Source organism: Pyrgilauda ruficollis, unplaced genomic scaffold (assembly GCF_017590135.1).
Source record: "Pyrgilauda ruficollis isolate IOZ18807 unplaced genomic scaffold, ASM1759013v1 scaffold200, whole genome shotgun sequence".
NCBI classification, from domain to species: domain Eukaryota; kingdom Metazoa; phylum Chordata; class Aves; order Passeriformes; family Passeridae; genus Pyrgilauda; species Pyrgilauda ruficollis.
This window is the reverse complement of record NW_024519208.1, coordinates 833,277-848,082: the sequence shown is the minus strand read 5'-3', so window position 1 is coordinate 848,082 and position 14,806 is coordinate 833,277. Positions and strand designations below refer to the sequence as shown.

General features: G+C 59.4%; 1 protein-coding gene across 1 annotated transcript; it reads right to left on the bottom strand.

Moving 5' to 3' along the window:
• Nucleotides 1-3,166: 3,166 nt before the first annotated feature.
• On the bottom strand, nucleotides 3,167-14,787 carry LOC121353367 (RNA-binding protein MEX3D-like; the record flags this gene model as incomplete). Its single annotated transcript, XM_041467144.1, has 2 exons — nucleotides 14,331-14,787; nucleotides 3,167-3,489 (listed from the first exon to the last, which is right to left on the bottom strand). Coding segments are annotated over exons 1-2 (780 nt in total), but the record flags the coding sequence as incomplete, so codon positions are not given.
• Nucleotides 14,788-14,806: the final 19 nt, after the last annotated feature.

Below are 14,806 nucleotides of genomic sequence, written 5' to 3'. Positions count from 1 at the left end.
AGTCTGAAATTCTCAGCAGCCAGGGTTGCAGCACACCGGGATCCTGGAAGTTTTGTCTTTCTGCCTGGGAGAAGTGTGAAACTAAGCTACAGTATGAGGCCACAGAGCAGCAGCTCTATAAGGACAGAGAATATAGAAAAGCAAAAAAGGGCAAACCCCAAAGGCCATCACTCCCCCTGCCCCACCTAGGGCCCTTTAATTAGCCGTTAATTGCCCCTGATTGGAGGGGGAGTGGATTATGTTCCCTGCCCTGGGGGTGCTGGGGCTGGTCCCCGGCGCAGCCCCCCAGACCCCTCCCAGCTCGGGCGCCTCGGTACCCCTGGCTGGGGACACAGGAGGCACCCCCAGACTTCAGGTGGGGCGTACAAAGGAGCCTCCTCAGGCACCCCCAGCACGGGACACCCCAAACTCTCAGTCCCTCCCGCCTGGGACACCCCCCGATCCCCTCGTGGCAGCCACACACCTCTCCTGTTTAGGGTACCCCAAATCTGTCCCCACTGAGGGGTGCCAGGGCCCCTCCAGGTCCCTCGTGCAGGGCACCCCAAGGACTCCCGTGCTCGGCCCCCCTCCCCTCCCGGCAGGGACTCCAGGAGCGAGGGACAGGGGTCACCCTGGCCCTGCTGGGGCTCCAGCACCTCCGGCTGTCCCCTCTGCCACAGGTGCCACTGTCCGGGCCCCACTGCCCGTGGGTGCCACTCTCCCGGGGTGTCCCTGTGCAGGTCCCTGTTTGCCACCACCCCAGGTGCCCCTGTGTCCCCAAGCCCTGGGTGCTCCTGGCTGTCCCCACACACCTGAGGGGCCAGGCCAGCCCTGCAGGGCCAGAATGAAACCCTGGTGGCCAGGTGCCACATGGAGGGCGGGTACAGCTGGGACAGAGTGACAGCGGGGTGTCCCAGTGAGGTGAGGGATCACGAGCATGGACAATGGTTTGGGTTGGAGGGACCTTAAACCCATTGGACAATTAGCTCCAATATGCAAATGGAGCAGAACTGATCAAAGTGAGAGACCCCATGACCAGCTGTCCATTTTGTGACCATTTTGGTTCATCTTGGATGCAGCCCTGGCTGGGCTCTTGTGCTGCCCCAGGTGCACCCACTGAGGCCTTTTAATGAATCCCCACTTTATTCTTCAGCTCTGTCCAGCCTCTGCTCCAGGTCAGCCCTCACAAGGCATCACTCACTTCTGGCACACACCAGCACGAGACAGAGCTGGGCCCATCCTGTGCCTGCTCTTGGTCCTTGGTGGCAGAGCGGGAGCAGCTCCCCTCCCCAGGCAGGGCTGAGCAGGACAAGCAGCAGCACAGCTGGGTGCTCAGGTGACACTGGACTCTCTTCTCACCTGTGCTGAGCCCCCTGCAAGGTGCTGCTGGCCACCAGGCTGGGCACCAGCACAGAGGTGACCCAGGGGACACCCAAGCCACCACAGCCCCTACAGCCACAGGGTGTGGAGCCCCCCAGATCAGAAATGAGCCCCCCAGACCCACAGGAAGGGGGTGAAGCCCCTCCAGCTCCCTCCAGAGCACGGTGGGTGGGACCCCTGCCCCTCACAGCCATGGGGTCTGACGCCCCTGCTGCTGCTGCCGGTGCTCCTGATGCCTTTTTCTCTGGCCATAAAAATACGAATCAGACACAGCCAGAGTGATCAAAGGGTACCTTTGTATGAGGAACCTCAGGAGCACACATCTGCCAGGTGGAAAAGGCTGAAGATGCACGGTGGGCCTGGCCCATGGACAGTTTTTATAGGTTCTTCAATTAGCATATCTGATAAGAACCCTCCAATTAGAAACCCCCTGGTGAAGTAATTCCCCAGTTCTATCCCCAGTTCCAGCACCTTGGAGGTTCCCCCCTTAGGATAAGATCCCTGTTTAGGTTTCCACCATGGTTTCTAAGTAAAACCAAGACAGACAAACCAGCAGGTGTTGTTTTTTTGTTTCTTTTCTGCCTGGGTTAGGGTTGGGATTGGAAGCATTTGAGATGTTGTTTTGTGTTTGGACTCAGATGTTTATTATTTCTTATCTGTATTACAGTCTTGTGAGTTCTACAGTGTTTAATGACCAAGCTATAAAAGGGCTCTGTATTTATTTCTACAAGGTCTTTTAAGGAAAAAGTATCTAATTAAGAAATATCACAAATTATTTTTACTTTTTTACTTTTACTTTTAATCTAATAACTAATCACCTATGTTCTGCAACGTGGACTTTTCTGTCTAATTACAAAATACCACCCAAACCCGGGAAGAAGAAGGACTAGCTACTGTCTTAAAACTTTTATCTGAGTTATATATATATAAAAATACATTCTAAAAACTTGAAACTCCAAGTTTTCTATCATCACGTGACATTACACACATCTATTCAAACTATATACTCATAATCTTAGTTCTGCTGCTGCCCACGCTGGGCACGGATGGATTTTGGGACTGGGAGCAGGAGCATCTGTGGGGAGAAGGGGAAGGCCAGAGCCAGAGCAGGATCACCCGGCCTGGACAGGGACAAAGCCACCTGGGGGAGGTGGCAGATGTCCCCACTGCTCCTGCTCCTGCCCCCAAGCTGGCACCTTTCTCCCTGGGCCCAAGGCAATGGGAACAGGCACCAAGAGGCTCCAGGCAGGGAGACACTGGCTAGCACAAGGATTCATATATAGTAAAAAGTCTTTATTAAGAAGGCTTTGAAGTCAAAAAATAAAACTCTTGATACAATTTTCATAACCGTCAAGTCAGCTCAGCAAATATATAATCAGTACTTTAGCCATGTAAGGTTAAAGGTCCGTTATTTTCTTTTTAAAATAAAATATATTTTAGTTTTTAAAATTTATTCAATAAAGTACATATTTTCCTATAAATTCCCTACATATACATAAAGAGGTAAAAATAAAAAAATAAAACAAAAACAAAAACAAAGAAACTTAAAAAAAAAAAACCCAAACCTAACCAAAGGGAAAAAAAAACCAAAAACCAAACAAACAAACAAAACAAAACAAAAAAAAAAAAACCAAAACAAAAAAAACCCCAAACCCCAAACTAACCCCAAAATAAAATGGAGATAGAAATCTGTCTGGCTTTTGTGACATGGTGTGTTAACTGTGCCCCCTCCATTCCATGACCTCCTGACCTCACACATTTCTGGGCAGTTTTCACATTGGCAAAATACAAGATAGACCTGCATTACAAAAAAAAGCGTCTGCTGCTGGATGCGCTTGATGGTGGCTCCCTTGGGTCCCACCACCAGCCCCACCACGCGGTAGGGGACCCTCACCTGGATGGTGGTCTGGCCCGGCAGGTTGGGGGGCCCCTGCAAGGCCCCCGTCAGCCCGTTGACTTTGTTGCGCGTGGCCCGAATCATGGAGAAGTGCTCGGCGGCCGAGAGGATCTCCCGCTTGGCCATCTCCACGTCCTCCTTCCTGCCCGTGACGATGAACACGGGCTCCTCGCCCCTGACCGGTGTCTTGATGTACGTGTTGGTTTTGGCACGCAGGGCTTTGATTTTGCAGCCTGTGGGGCAAGGAGAAGGGAGAAAAATTACACGTCAATGCTGGGGCCTCACAGTGACCCTCTGCTCACCCAGGGTGGGGACACGGTGGACCACCAGGAACCAGCAGGTCCCTCTGGCTCTGCACCTGCAGCATGGACAGCCTTGGAGAGAGGGGTCCCTCCCGCCTCCGAGGCAGATGGGGGCTCATGGCTCAGTGCTGGGGGGCTGCCCTGGCTCCTCCCAGCTCCTGGCACTGTTCTGACACTCAGGGATTGGGGATCAGCAGGATGCAGTCTGCAGCCCTGCTCCAAAGGGCTGTGGCAGGTGTGGGCAGAGGCGCCAGGGCAGGCAGTCATGGGGCACCATCAGGGCCACTGAGCAGGTGAGAAGCTGGATTCGCCCCAGAGGTGCTTAAGGAGGTACAAAGAGAAGAAAGATGCCAAGATGGAAAGGAATGGAAAAGGCTGTTTGGATCCTGCAGGTCCACTGACACCTCTGAGCCAGCTGCTGAACCTGAGGAACAGCCCTGGATGCCCTCCAGGAGGGACAGGGGAGCTGGACCGTCCCCAGGTGGGGGACACAGCCACCCCCTCCTCTCCCTGTCCAACGGGAGGGCTCCCCCATGCCTGGGCTGGGGCAGGGGTGCTCCCAGGGCTCCTGCTCTGCCTGTTCTGGAAAGTTCTGCTTCCCCTGCAGGAGGAACGTGATTCAGCAGGCAGAGCTGCCCACGGCTGGCTGTGGGATTGCGAGATGGGGCTGCAGCTTTGCCTTGGCCCCATGCAGCCCTGGGCACAACCCTGGGCACGGCCCTGCCCTGGCCCAGCTGGGCTCTGGCTGTGGCTCTGGCAGCATCGTCCAGCCAAAGGCTCCTGCTCTCCTCCGGGGCTGCAAAAGGCTCCAGCTCTCCTCCAGGGCCCCTTTGCTCTGCCCCAGTGAGGAGCAGTCTGTGGCTGCCAGCCCAGCCCCACTCCCTGCACCTCCAGCCCTAATTGCATCCACTCTTAATTAAGTCCCCGCGAACCAGGCACAGCGTGACTGAGCTCAGTGACCGCTGGCACACAGCAGTGAGGGACCCCCTCTGTCCCTTCCCACCCCTAAGCTTTGCAGGGCATCCAGCACGAAGCTGGGAGCCAGCAGGGATGGAGGGTGCTCCCCTGGAGCCCAGGGCTTGTCCCTGGCCATGGCCAGCGCTGCTACAGATCCCTGTGGATAAACAGCTCGGCTCCTCCGGGCACAGCCAAGCAGCTGCAAGTGCCTGGCTGGCTCAGGGCACTCCTTCCCCTCCTCCTCTTCCCAGACGCTCCCCGAGGAAGGGCAGGGCTGCTCTTCCAGCTGTGAGGCTGGAGAAGGAAAGGCCTAGAAGGCTGAAGGGCCTCAGCACATGAAAGATGCAGAGCTGCTGGAGAGAGTCCAGAGATGCTGCCAGGGCTGGAGCCCCTCTGCTCTGGAGCCAGGCTGGCAGAGCTGGGGGTGCTCACCTGGACAAGAGAAGGCTCCAGGCAAAGCTCAGAGCCCCTGGCAGGGCCTGAAGGGGCTCCAGGAGAGCTGCAGAGGGACTGGGGACAAGGCCTGCAGGGACAGGACACAGGGAATGGCTGCCACTGCCAGAGGGCAGGGCTGGATGGGATCTTGGGCAGGAATTGTTCCCTGGCAGGGTGGTGAGAATTGGGTTTCTGTAGCCAGGTTTTGGTAGCAGCGAAGTTACAGGGGTGGTCTCTGTGAGCAGCTGCCAGAAGCTTCCCCTATCTCCACAGAGCCAATTTCAGGTGGCTTCAGGATGGACCTGGCATTGGCCAAGGCCCAGCCCAGCAAAGATGGTAGGGACACCTTGGGATCATGGATTTAAGAAGGAAGAAAGGTCTTGAGCAGCTGTAATTGGGTCTAGAGCAGAGCAGGGTTAGAACATGTGAGAGAAGCAGCTCTGCAGTCACCCAGGGCAGGGCAGGAGGAGGGGCAAGAGCTGAGATTCCCCTGCGGGCTCTGGGGAAAACCATGGTGAAGGCCATGGAAGTCCACAGGGGTGTAGATGCACCTGCAGCCCCAGGAGGAGCCCACAGGGAGCAGGGGCATGCCCAAAGAAGGCTGTGAGCCTGAGGGAAGCCTGAGCTGGAGCAGGGTCCTGGCAGGGACCTGCAGCCCCTGGAGAGAGGAGCCCACACTGGAGCAGGTTTGCTGGAAGCACTTGTGACCCCAAGGGGACCCGGGCTGGGACAGCGTGTGCAGACCTGTGTCCCTGGGAGGGACCCACACTGGGGCAGGCTCCAACTCCTCTCCCTGAGCAGCAGCAGCAGCAACGGGGGATGAAGTGACTGTGATCCCCATTCCCATCTCCCTGCACTGCTGGGAGGCACAGGGAGAGCCCAGGAAGGAGGGATGGGTAAGGGGAAGGTATTTTAAAGATTTCTTTTACTTCTCATGGCCCTGCTCTGATTTTGTTAATAATAAATTCAATTAGCACCCCCAAGCTCCAGTCTGTTTTGCCCTTGTCCATACTGGGTGAGGACAAGGTGATCTCTCCCTGCCCTTATCTCAACCCATGAACCCTCTGCTGTATTTTCTCTCCCCTGTCCACTTGTGGAGGGCAGTGATGGAGCAGCTTTGGTGGGTGCCTGGAACCAGCCAGAGTCAACCCACTAGAGTGAAACAGGGTGCCCAGAGCAGCTGTGGCTGCCCCTGGATCCCTGGCAGTGCCCAAGGCCAGGCTGGACAGGGCCTGGAGCAGCCTGGGACAGTGGAAGGTGTCCCTGCCATCGCAGGGGTGGCACTGGATGGGCTTTAACATCCCCTCCAACCCAAACCATTCTGGGATTCTGTGACTCAGCCAGGGCTGGAATGGCACAAGAAGTTGAGTCAGGTCTGTCCCAAGCAGGAAAATCAATCCAGGCTCTCCAGCAGAGCAGAGGGGGAACAAGAGCTGTGCTGCTCCTGCAGCCCCAGGAGTGCTGCAATCCCAGGGCACTAAGCCTTGGGGATGACAAGTAAAAAACTGTCACAGTAAGTGGTGTCACACTGGGTGGTGTCACAGCCAGGCTCCTCAGCACCACCAAGCCCTGGCAGGTGGATTTATGGCTGGGGCACACGGCACAGCAACGGCCCAGGGACTGGGGCAGGGCAGAACCATCAAAGGTGACATTTACTGAAACCATTACCATGTGCCAGCTCCTACAGGGCTGTCCTGGGAGAGGCACCTGCAACTCCCACGTTCCCCTCCCAGACTGATCCTGGTACCTGCTGCAGGATCTGCCCCTGCTGCACTGCTGGGCGCAGCAGGACCAGCCCAGGGCAGAGGGAGGAGGCTCTGCTGTGCCTCCCACGGGCACCAGCCTCATGCCCATGGTCCCAAATTCATTCTTTGCAGCATCACAGAACCATGAGTATCTCAGCTTGGAAGGTACCCTCAGGGATCATCAGCCCAACCCCTGTCCCTGCACAGCCACCCCAACAAGCCCACCCTGAGCATCCCTGAGAGCTCCTGGAGCTCTGGCAGCCTTGGGACCATTCCCTGGGCAGCCTGGGCAGTGCCCAGCTCTCCCTGAGCTCCACCCCAACCCTCCTCAAAGGGCAGTTTCAGGATGCAAAGCCACTGGCAGCTCCAGGAGCCACAGAAGCCACTCAGGAGCCACATCCCCCACGGGGCCATGGCCCAGTGAGGCTCTTCCTCACCCCACTCCATCACACCAGCAGCACCAGTGGGACCCAAATGATGCCATGGCAGCACCAAAGAGGAGGGATGGGTAAGGGGAAGGTATTTTAAAGATTTCTTTTACTTCTCATGGCCCTGCTCTGATTTTGTTAATAATAAATTCAATTAGCACCCCCAAGCTCCAGTCTGTTTTGCCCTTGTCCATACTGGGTGAGGGGTCTCTCCCTGCCCTTATCTCAACCCATGAACCCTCTGCTGTATTTTCTCTCCCCTGTCCACTTGTGGAGGGCAGTGATGGAGCAGCTTTGGTGGGTGCCTGGAACCAGCCAGAGTCAACCCACTAGAGTGAAACAGGGTGCCCAGAGCAGCTGTGGCTGCCCCTGGATCCCTGGCAGTGCCCAAGGCCAGGCTGGACAGGGCTGGGAGCAGCCTGGGACAGTGGAAGGTGTCCCTGCCATGGCAGGGGTGGCACTGGATGGGCTTTAACATCCCCTCCAACCCAAACCATTCTGGGATTCTGTGACTCAGCCAGGGCTGGAATGGCACAAGAAGTTGAGTCAGGTCTGTCCCAAGCAGGAAAATCAATCCAGGCTCTCCAGCAGAGCAGAGGGGGAACAAGAGCTGTGCTGCTCCTGCAGCCCCAGGAGTGCTGCAATCCCAGGGCACTAAGCCTTGGGGATGACAAGTAAAAAACTGTCACAGTAAGTGGTGTCACACTGGGTGGTGTCACAGCCAGGCTCCTCAGCACCACCAAGCCCTGGCAGGTGGATTTATGGCTGGGGCACACGGCACAGCAACGGCCCAGGGACTGGGGCAGGGCAGAACCATCAAAGGTGACATTTACTGAAACCATTACCATGTGCCAGCTCCTACAGGGCTGTCCTGGGAGAGGCACCTGCAACTCCCACGTTCCCCTCCCAGACTGATCCTGGTACCTGCTGCAGGATCTGCCCCTGCTGCACTGCTGGGCGCAGCAGGACCAGCCCAGGGCAGAGGGAGGAGGCTCTGCTGTGCCTCCCACGGGCACCAGCCTCATGCCCATGGTCCCAAATTCATTCTTTGCAGCATCACAGAACCATGAGTATCTCAGCTTGGAAGGTACCCTCAGGGATCATCAGCCCAACCCCTGTCCCTGCACAGCCACCCCAACAAGCCCACCCTGAGCATCCCTGAGAGCTCCTGGAGCTCTGGCAGCCTTGGGACCATTCCCTGGGCAGCCTGGGCAGTGCCCAGCTCTCTCCCTGAGCTCCACCCCAACCCTCCTCAAAGGGCAGTTTCAGGATGCAAAGCCACTGGCAGCTCCAGGAGCCACAGAAGCCACTCAGGAGCCACATCCCCCACGGGGCCATGGCCCAGTGAGGCTCTTCCTCACCCCACTCCATCACACCAGCAGCACCAGTGGGACCCAAATGATGCCATGGCAGCACCAAAGAGGGAAGAGTTTGGCTGCTCCCGTGATCTCTTCACAGGGACAAAGCCAGAAACCTGGGATAAAAATCAAAGGGTGCTTGACTTGACCAGTTCCACCCTCCTCAAACCAGCAGTGCAGGAAAAATGCCCCCAACCCGTGGCTGCTGGATGCTGCCAGGTCCATGGATGGCACCAAACACAGCTGTGGTGGGAGCTAGGTTTCCCAGGGGACAGGTAGGAGAGGAGCTGGCAGGTCTGGGAGGGTGGGGGTGTGGGGTCACCCCTGCCTGTCCCAGAGGCACAGCAGGAAACGCTGGGAAGGGAGGCACTGCCTGGGGCTGTGTGCTGGCACCAGCAGGAACTGTGCCTGAGAGCAATCCCCAGCAGCAGGACACACCAGGGGACCAATCTGTCCTGCCCTGTCCCAGGCCTAACAAACTCCTGAGACACCCCCTGGCCACAGGGACTCCCCAAGGTCCCAAAGGCAGAGCAGGCAGGATGGGCAGGAAGAGCAGGACGGGCTTCACGACATGTTCAACACTGGCACAGAGAGCGATGGCTCTGGGACACCAGGGACACGAGCTGCCAGCAGGGCACCCCTGTCCTGCAGCACACCTGAACCCCCTGAGGGTGCTCAGGAGGTGGGGTGGCACCTTATGGCTGAGACCCCCAGAGCCAGATGGACCTGCACTGCAAACTGGGGTTTAACCAGCAACTGCAGCTGGGGGAATCATGGAATGGGTTTGGTTGGAAAGGACTTTAGAGCTGATCTTGTTCCACCCCTGCCATGGCAGGGACACCTTCCACTGTCCCAGGCTGCTCCCAGCCCTGTCCAGCCTGGCCTTGGGCACTGCCAGGGATCCAGGGTTTCTTGTACTTGCAATGATCTGGACCAGCACAAGCCATTTCAGATGAGCCCCTGCAAACCTCCACCCCAGCACGCTGTGAGTCCATCCTGGATGGCCACATCCCTGTGAAGGTGCTGCAGGACCAGGGTCATGCCCGAGGGGGCTGTGGAAAGGACCTGGAGCTGCCTGGAAGTGCCAGTGAGCTCCCAGCCCAGGCAGTGCCAGGGCTCAGCCCAGCAGCAGCAGGTGGCACCCACACGTTCCCCTGGCCAAGGGCTGCTGTGCAGCACCAATGGCAGCAGAGCAGAACAACGTGCCAGACTTTGCTGCAAGCCTCCACCGACGTGGCTCTAAAGATTCAAATAAAACCAGCCCAAAACCAGGGGATAGAGGGGACAGACCCGGGGATGCTCCAGCCCCAGCAGCCCTTTGTGAACACCAGAGCCTGGGTGAGAGTGGTTCAGCTGCTGTCACATCTCTGGCAGAGCTCTGAGTCCCCGTGGGCACAAACTCATCCTGACACCCTCAGGCCACACTCAGCTGCCAGCAAACCCCAGCATCCCAGAGGTGTCACCCCCCCTCCAAGTCACAGCCCCCTGTGCCACCACAGCCAGCTGTGCCTGCAGGGACAGCCCCGATGGGGGTGAGAAGGACACTCCTCCCAAACTCTGTCTCAGCTCCATGCCCTCCTCTTTCACCCTCTCCCCATCCCACGTGGCTCACATTGCACTGCACTCTGCAGAGCTGCCCTGGCTGAGCCCATCCCACCTGCCCTTGGGACGGGACACGGCTCATTTCTGACAGGGAACAGAATCCCAGGGAGTTCTCCCCGGGATAATGTGGTGATGGAGCAGGAAAGGCAGCTGCTCTCCCTGGACATCCTCACTGGGCATCACCACAGCAAACTTGGCTGTGAGAAGCCCCTGACAGATCAGGGCTGAGACCACTGCAAGAGCCCATGAAAACCAGGAAACACTGGGAGAGAGGGCTGGGAAGGACCTCTCCATCCCCCATGCTCCAACGATGGATCCCACACAGCTCATCCACACCCTGATCCCAGCACGGCCCTGGCAGCCTCTGCTCCCACATCAGGTGCCTCCTGCCCATGAGGAGGACAGAGCCAGCTCATGCCCTTGCCCAGGCCACATCTCAGCTTGACCAAGGAGGTCTGTGCTGGCAGTGCCCAGCTCTGAGCTGGTAAAACCCAAGAAAGGCCAGCAGAGCTTTTCTGGAGGAGCCTCTGATGGCACCAGGCAGGAGGATGGTGTCTGTCACAGACTCAGGAACCCTCTGGTCCCTCACCATGGCTCTTCCTCTTCCCCAGCTCTGCAGCATCTCCTGGCCTCTGATCCAGAGTTCTGGAGCTCCTGGTCCCCTTGGTCCCCAGTGAATGGCACAGGACAGGCCAGGACAGGGGCCAGGTGTGGAGGAGAAAACGCTGCACCTCCACCACAGCTCCTCTCCCCTTGCTGAGTGCTCCTTCCCAACTCTGCACACAAGAACGAGCTCATCCCTGCAGCCCTGCTGCAGGAAGCCAGCACATCACACCTTGGCTTCTTCTCCAGACACTGAAGAGAGGGGCAGGGAGGCTGGGCTCCTCTCCTGGGGACAGAGTGTGCAGCCAGTGCCAGCTCTCAGATGTACAGGCAGATCCTTCAGCAACCACATCCATCTGTGTGACCAAGCTCAGGAGTTCCCAGCTCTGCTACGACCCAGCCAGGAAGATGTGCCAGGTGCCTCCAGGGACATGGCACCTGGCAGGAGCCAACAGACAGCAGCAAGCCAGGGCTCCAAAACGAGAGGATTCCTTGCACCCCTGTGAGCCACGGTGAGGTTACAGGTGCCCAGGCTGGCCCAGAGGGGCCCATGGTCACCCTGTGCATCCTCTCAGCACTGCAATGCCAGCCACACTCCAGCGGTGAGGAGAGGTGCCATGTGCCATCCTTCCCTGGATTTGAGCGTCCCAGCATCTTCTATAAACAGCAACTTTCCTTCTGTAGAGCTGTGACAGTCCCCAGGTGTCACAGATGGGGAGAGGAGCCGTGGCTCCATCCCATGGGAGGCACCTGGTGTGGGAGGGAAAAGCAGACACTGCTGGAAATGCCCCTCCCAAGCTGGCACAGCAGGAATCCACAGCAGCACAGAGCCCAGGTGCCAGCCAGGGCATCTCTAACACCTGCCCCGTGCTCCTGGTGACTCCTGTTATCCCCAAGGCTCTCTCTGCTGGATGGCAAGAGGAGCCCACGCTGCTCCAGTGGGTGCCACAGCACTTTTTGGAGATGGTCCCTCCCACAGCAGGAGTCATGAACAGGCTGGGAGGCGAAGGCACAGCCAGGGAATCCCACCCCAGCCATGTGAGCAGGGGGGAGAGCAGCCCCACATCCCAGCAGGCAGATGCTGCTCTGTGGTGGCACCGATGCCAATCCAGACATGGGCTCATGACAAACACTCCTCCAGCTCAGGGAAGAAAACACCAATTTGATTTAGAGAACAAAGATTTAGCTGACAGGCTGCTGCTGCTCCTTTGTGAAAGGGTTAAATTAGGGTATCTGAAGGAGAGAAACTGAAGAAAAGAAGTAGGAGAAGTTGTGTCCAAGCGCCTGTGTCCCATCTCAGCCTGCAGAGGACCGGACATCCGTGTGTGCTCCTGGCTGCCAGGACCTCCCTGGTCCCCACTTGCCACAGCAGCCAGGTCTGGGCAAAGCAGGACGGGTCCCAAAGTGCCCCAAGGTGTGTGGGGAGGGATCCTGAGCCTTGCCCCGACTCCAGCCCCTTCCAGGGCACTTGAGATGCACATCTTCATCCCTCCCCATGTTCCAGGCATGGTGGCACCACAAATTTCTACTCCCTGGGTCAGGACCAGGCTGGGCAGTGAGGCAAGGACAAGAGTGACACAGAAATGATCTAGGTGACCCAATCCAGCCCTGCAGTGTCACCAACAGGGCATATTTTGTCACCACGATGATGATGGTCCAGCCAAACACCCCAAGGCTCAGCCCTACAGCCAGACCTCACTGCCACAGGGCTCCAAAACTGAGGGAGACTCGCAGGGGGGCCCTGGGAACCAGCAGGTCTGGAGGGAGAACAGCACAGGGTGAGTGAGAAGGGCTCTGCTCGGTGTGAGCCCTGAGGAATAAGCTCGGTATTGCTCAGGCTACACCTGAGCATCCTTGCTATAATCCAGCTGCCAGAGGCACGGAGATCAGCTGGAGCACAGACACTGCTGCCACCCCGTGCTGCCCACTGCCCATCCCACAGGGTGGCCGAGGGCGCTGAGTGCCCCTCCTCAGCAAAAACCCAGTGCAAGGCCACCAGGCTGCATCCCGGCAGGCCAAGAGCAGGAGAGGAGCAGGAAACACAAAGGGAAACCCCTGGAGAGGGCTGTTCCTGCCCATGGGCTGGGGCTGCAGCAGGAGCTTCAGCTCACAGCTGGCCCCAGATCACCTCCAGGCCCACACGGTGCCCCTCCAGCACTGCTCCTCAAGTCAATATAATAATTTCTTCGGCAGTATTTTTTTCCATAAGTTTCACAAGTCCACGAAGCTTAGCGAGCACCCAAACTCCACCAAGGTGTTTGGCCAGGTACCTGGCTGTGCCCCAAACTCTTCGGGGTGCTGGAGGGGCAGCACCGGGGTCTCACAACACCGAAACACCCAGGGCAAGGGAGGCACGGACCGGCAGCTCCCGGGCCAAACGCAGCCATTCCCCGGCAGAAGCAGCGGCTCCCGGCAGAGCCCAGCCCCGGCACAGGTTCTGTCACCCGCCGCACCCCGCGGCTCGGCTGAGCCCGGCGGCGAGGCCACCAAATCCAGGTCTCATCCAGCCCGGGAGGAGGAGGAGGAAGAGGAGGAAGAGGAGGAGGAGAATCCCGGGAGCAGGGCGCGGTGCCACGCTCCGCTCCCCGGCTCTGCCCCGCCGCTCGCCCGGCCCGGCGGGGTCGGGCAGCCCGGGGGGACCCCCGGCCGGGGCGCTGGGACCGCAGAGGGGTGCACGGAAAGTTGGGAGGCCGGGAAGCGGGGCCGGCTGGGAGGCAGCGCAGGCCAATGGGAAGCGCAGAGCATGATGTCACCGCGCTCATCACAGCATGGCTCTGGCTAACAAAGAGAACAATGAGGCTGCCCAGTTCCCCGCTTCCCCCCTGGAAAAAAAAGCCCCCCGACCCCCGGCCCGCAGCCCCCCGGGCACGGAGGGCCGGGAGCCGCCGGGCGAGGGCAGGGCTGGGGTGCCAGACCCCACAAGGGCAAAACAGCCCGGAGGTCACGCTCCCTGCCAGGGGATTCCTGCCGGGATCCCTGCGGGCAGCAGCTCCCTTCCTTTTCCTTTTTCCCCCTTAAATCCTCCGCCCTGGGTCTTTTCTTTGTGATTTTTCAAGGCGAAAGTTTGGTTTATTTGGTACGTCCTGGAGACAAAGCCCACTCCAGGCACACCCACCCGGCGGGGGCTGGGGCGTCCCTTTGTGACAGGTGGGTGCGAGGGGCTCCAGGGCGGCCCGCGGAGCTCCGGCCACCACAAACGAGCGGGTTAATGACCATTTATATCGGATTTATCGGTAGGATTTATAAACGAGGTCTGAGATAAGGAGCACCGCTTACTCGCCGGGTCTGAGATACGGAGCTGGAGGGGAGGGGGCAGAGGCACAACTACAATGAAAGCAAAGCTCTCGCCTCGCTCCGTGTCCTGGCAGCTCCCACGGACTCGCGTGGCTCCCGGGAACTTTCCGTGGGCAGCCGGCGCTATCCCACCCGGGCGGACGGAGTTGAATTGCTATTTCCAGGCAGTTCGCTGGGACCGGCAGGAGCGCAGCTCCCGGGACCCGCGGCCGACTTTCGGGGCCGCGAATCTGTCGCCGTTAAGTTTCCGCCTCCGCACGGAGACAAAGCCCCGCGACTGCCCCAAATCGCGGCGGGCGGCGCGAGGGAGGGGGGTCCCGGTGTCCCGCCGTGTCCCCCCGCCGCGTTACCTTGCCGGCCCACGATCTCGGCGACGTGCTCGGAGCTGGGCACGGGCACGCACTCGGTCATGTTCACGCTCTTCTTCCTGCTCGCCGGCGGCTCGGGCAGCAGCGCGGGCGGCCCCAGCGGCGGGGCCAGGCTGCCGAAGGCGCCCGCGGCCGGGGCGGGGGCCGGCACCGGGGAGCCGCCGCCGCGCTCCCGCTCCCTTAGGCCGCCCGGCCCCGCGCCCCCCGCCGGCTCCTCCGCGCCCTCCAGCCCCAGCAGCGAGAGCTGGTCCAGGGCAAACCTCAGCGCGGCGGCTTCGCCCTGCGCCGGCGGCCCCGGCGGCCCCTCCCGCTCCCGGCCGGGCTCGGGCTCCGGCGGCGGCTCCTGCCCGGCGGGCGGCGGCGGGCTGAGCAGGGTGAGGCAGCGCGGCGGGCCGCGGGCCGGCTGCCCGGGCTCGGGCTGGTACATGGAGCCGGGCATGGCGCGGAGCGGGCGCGGA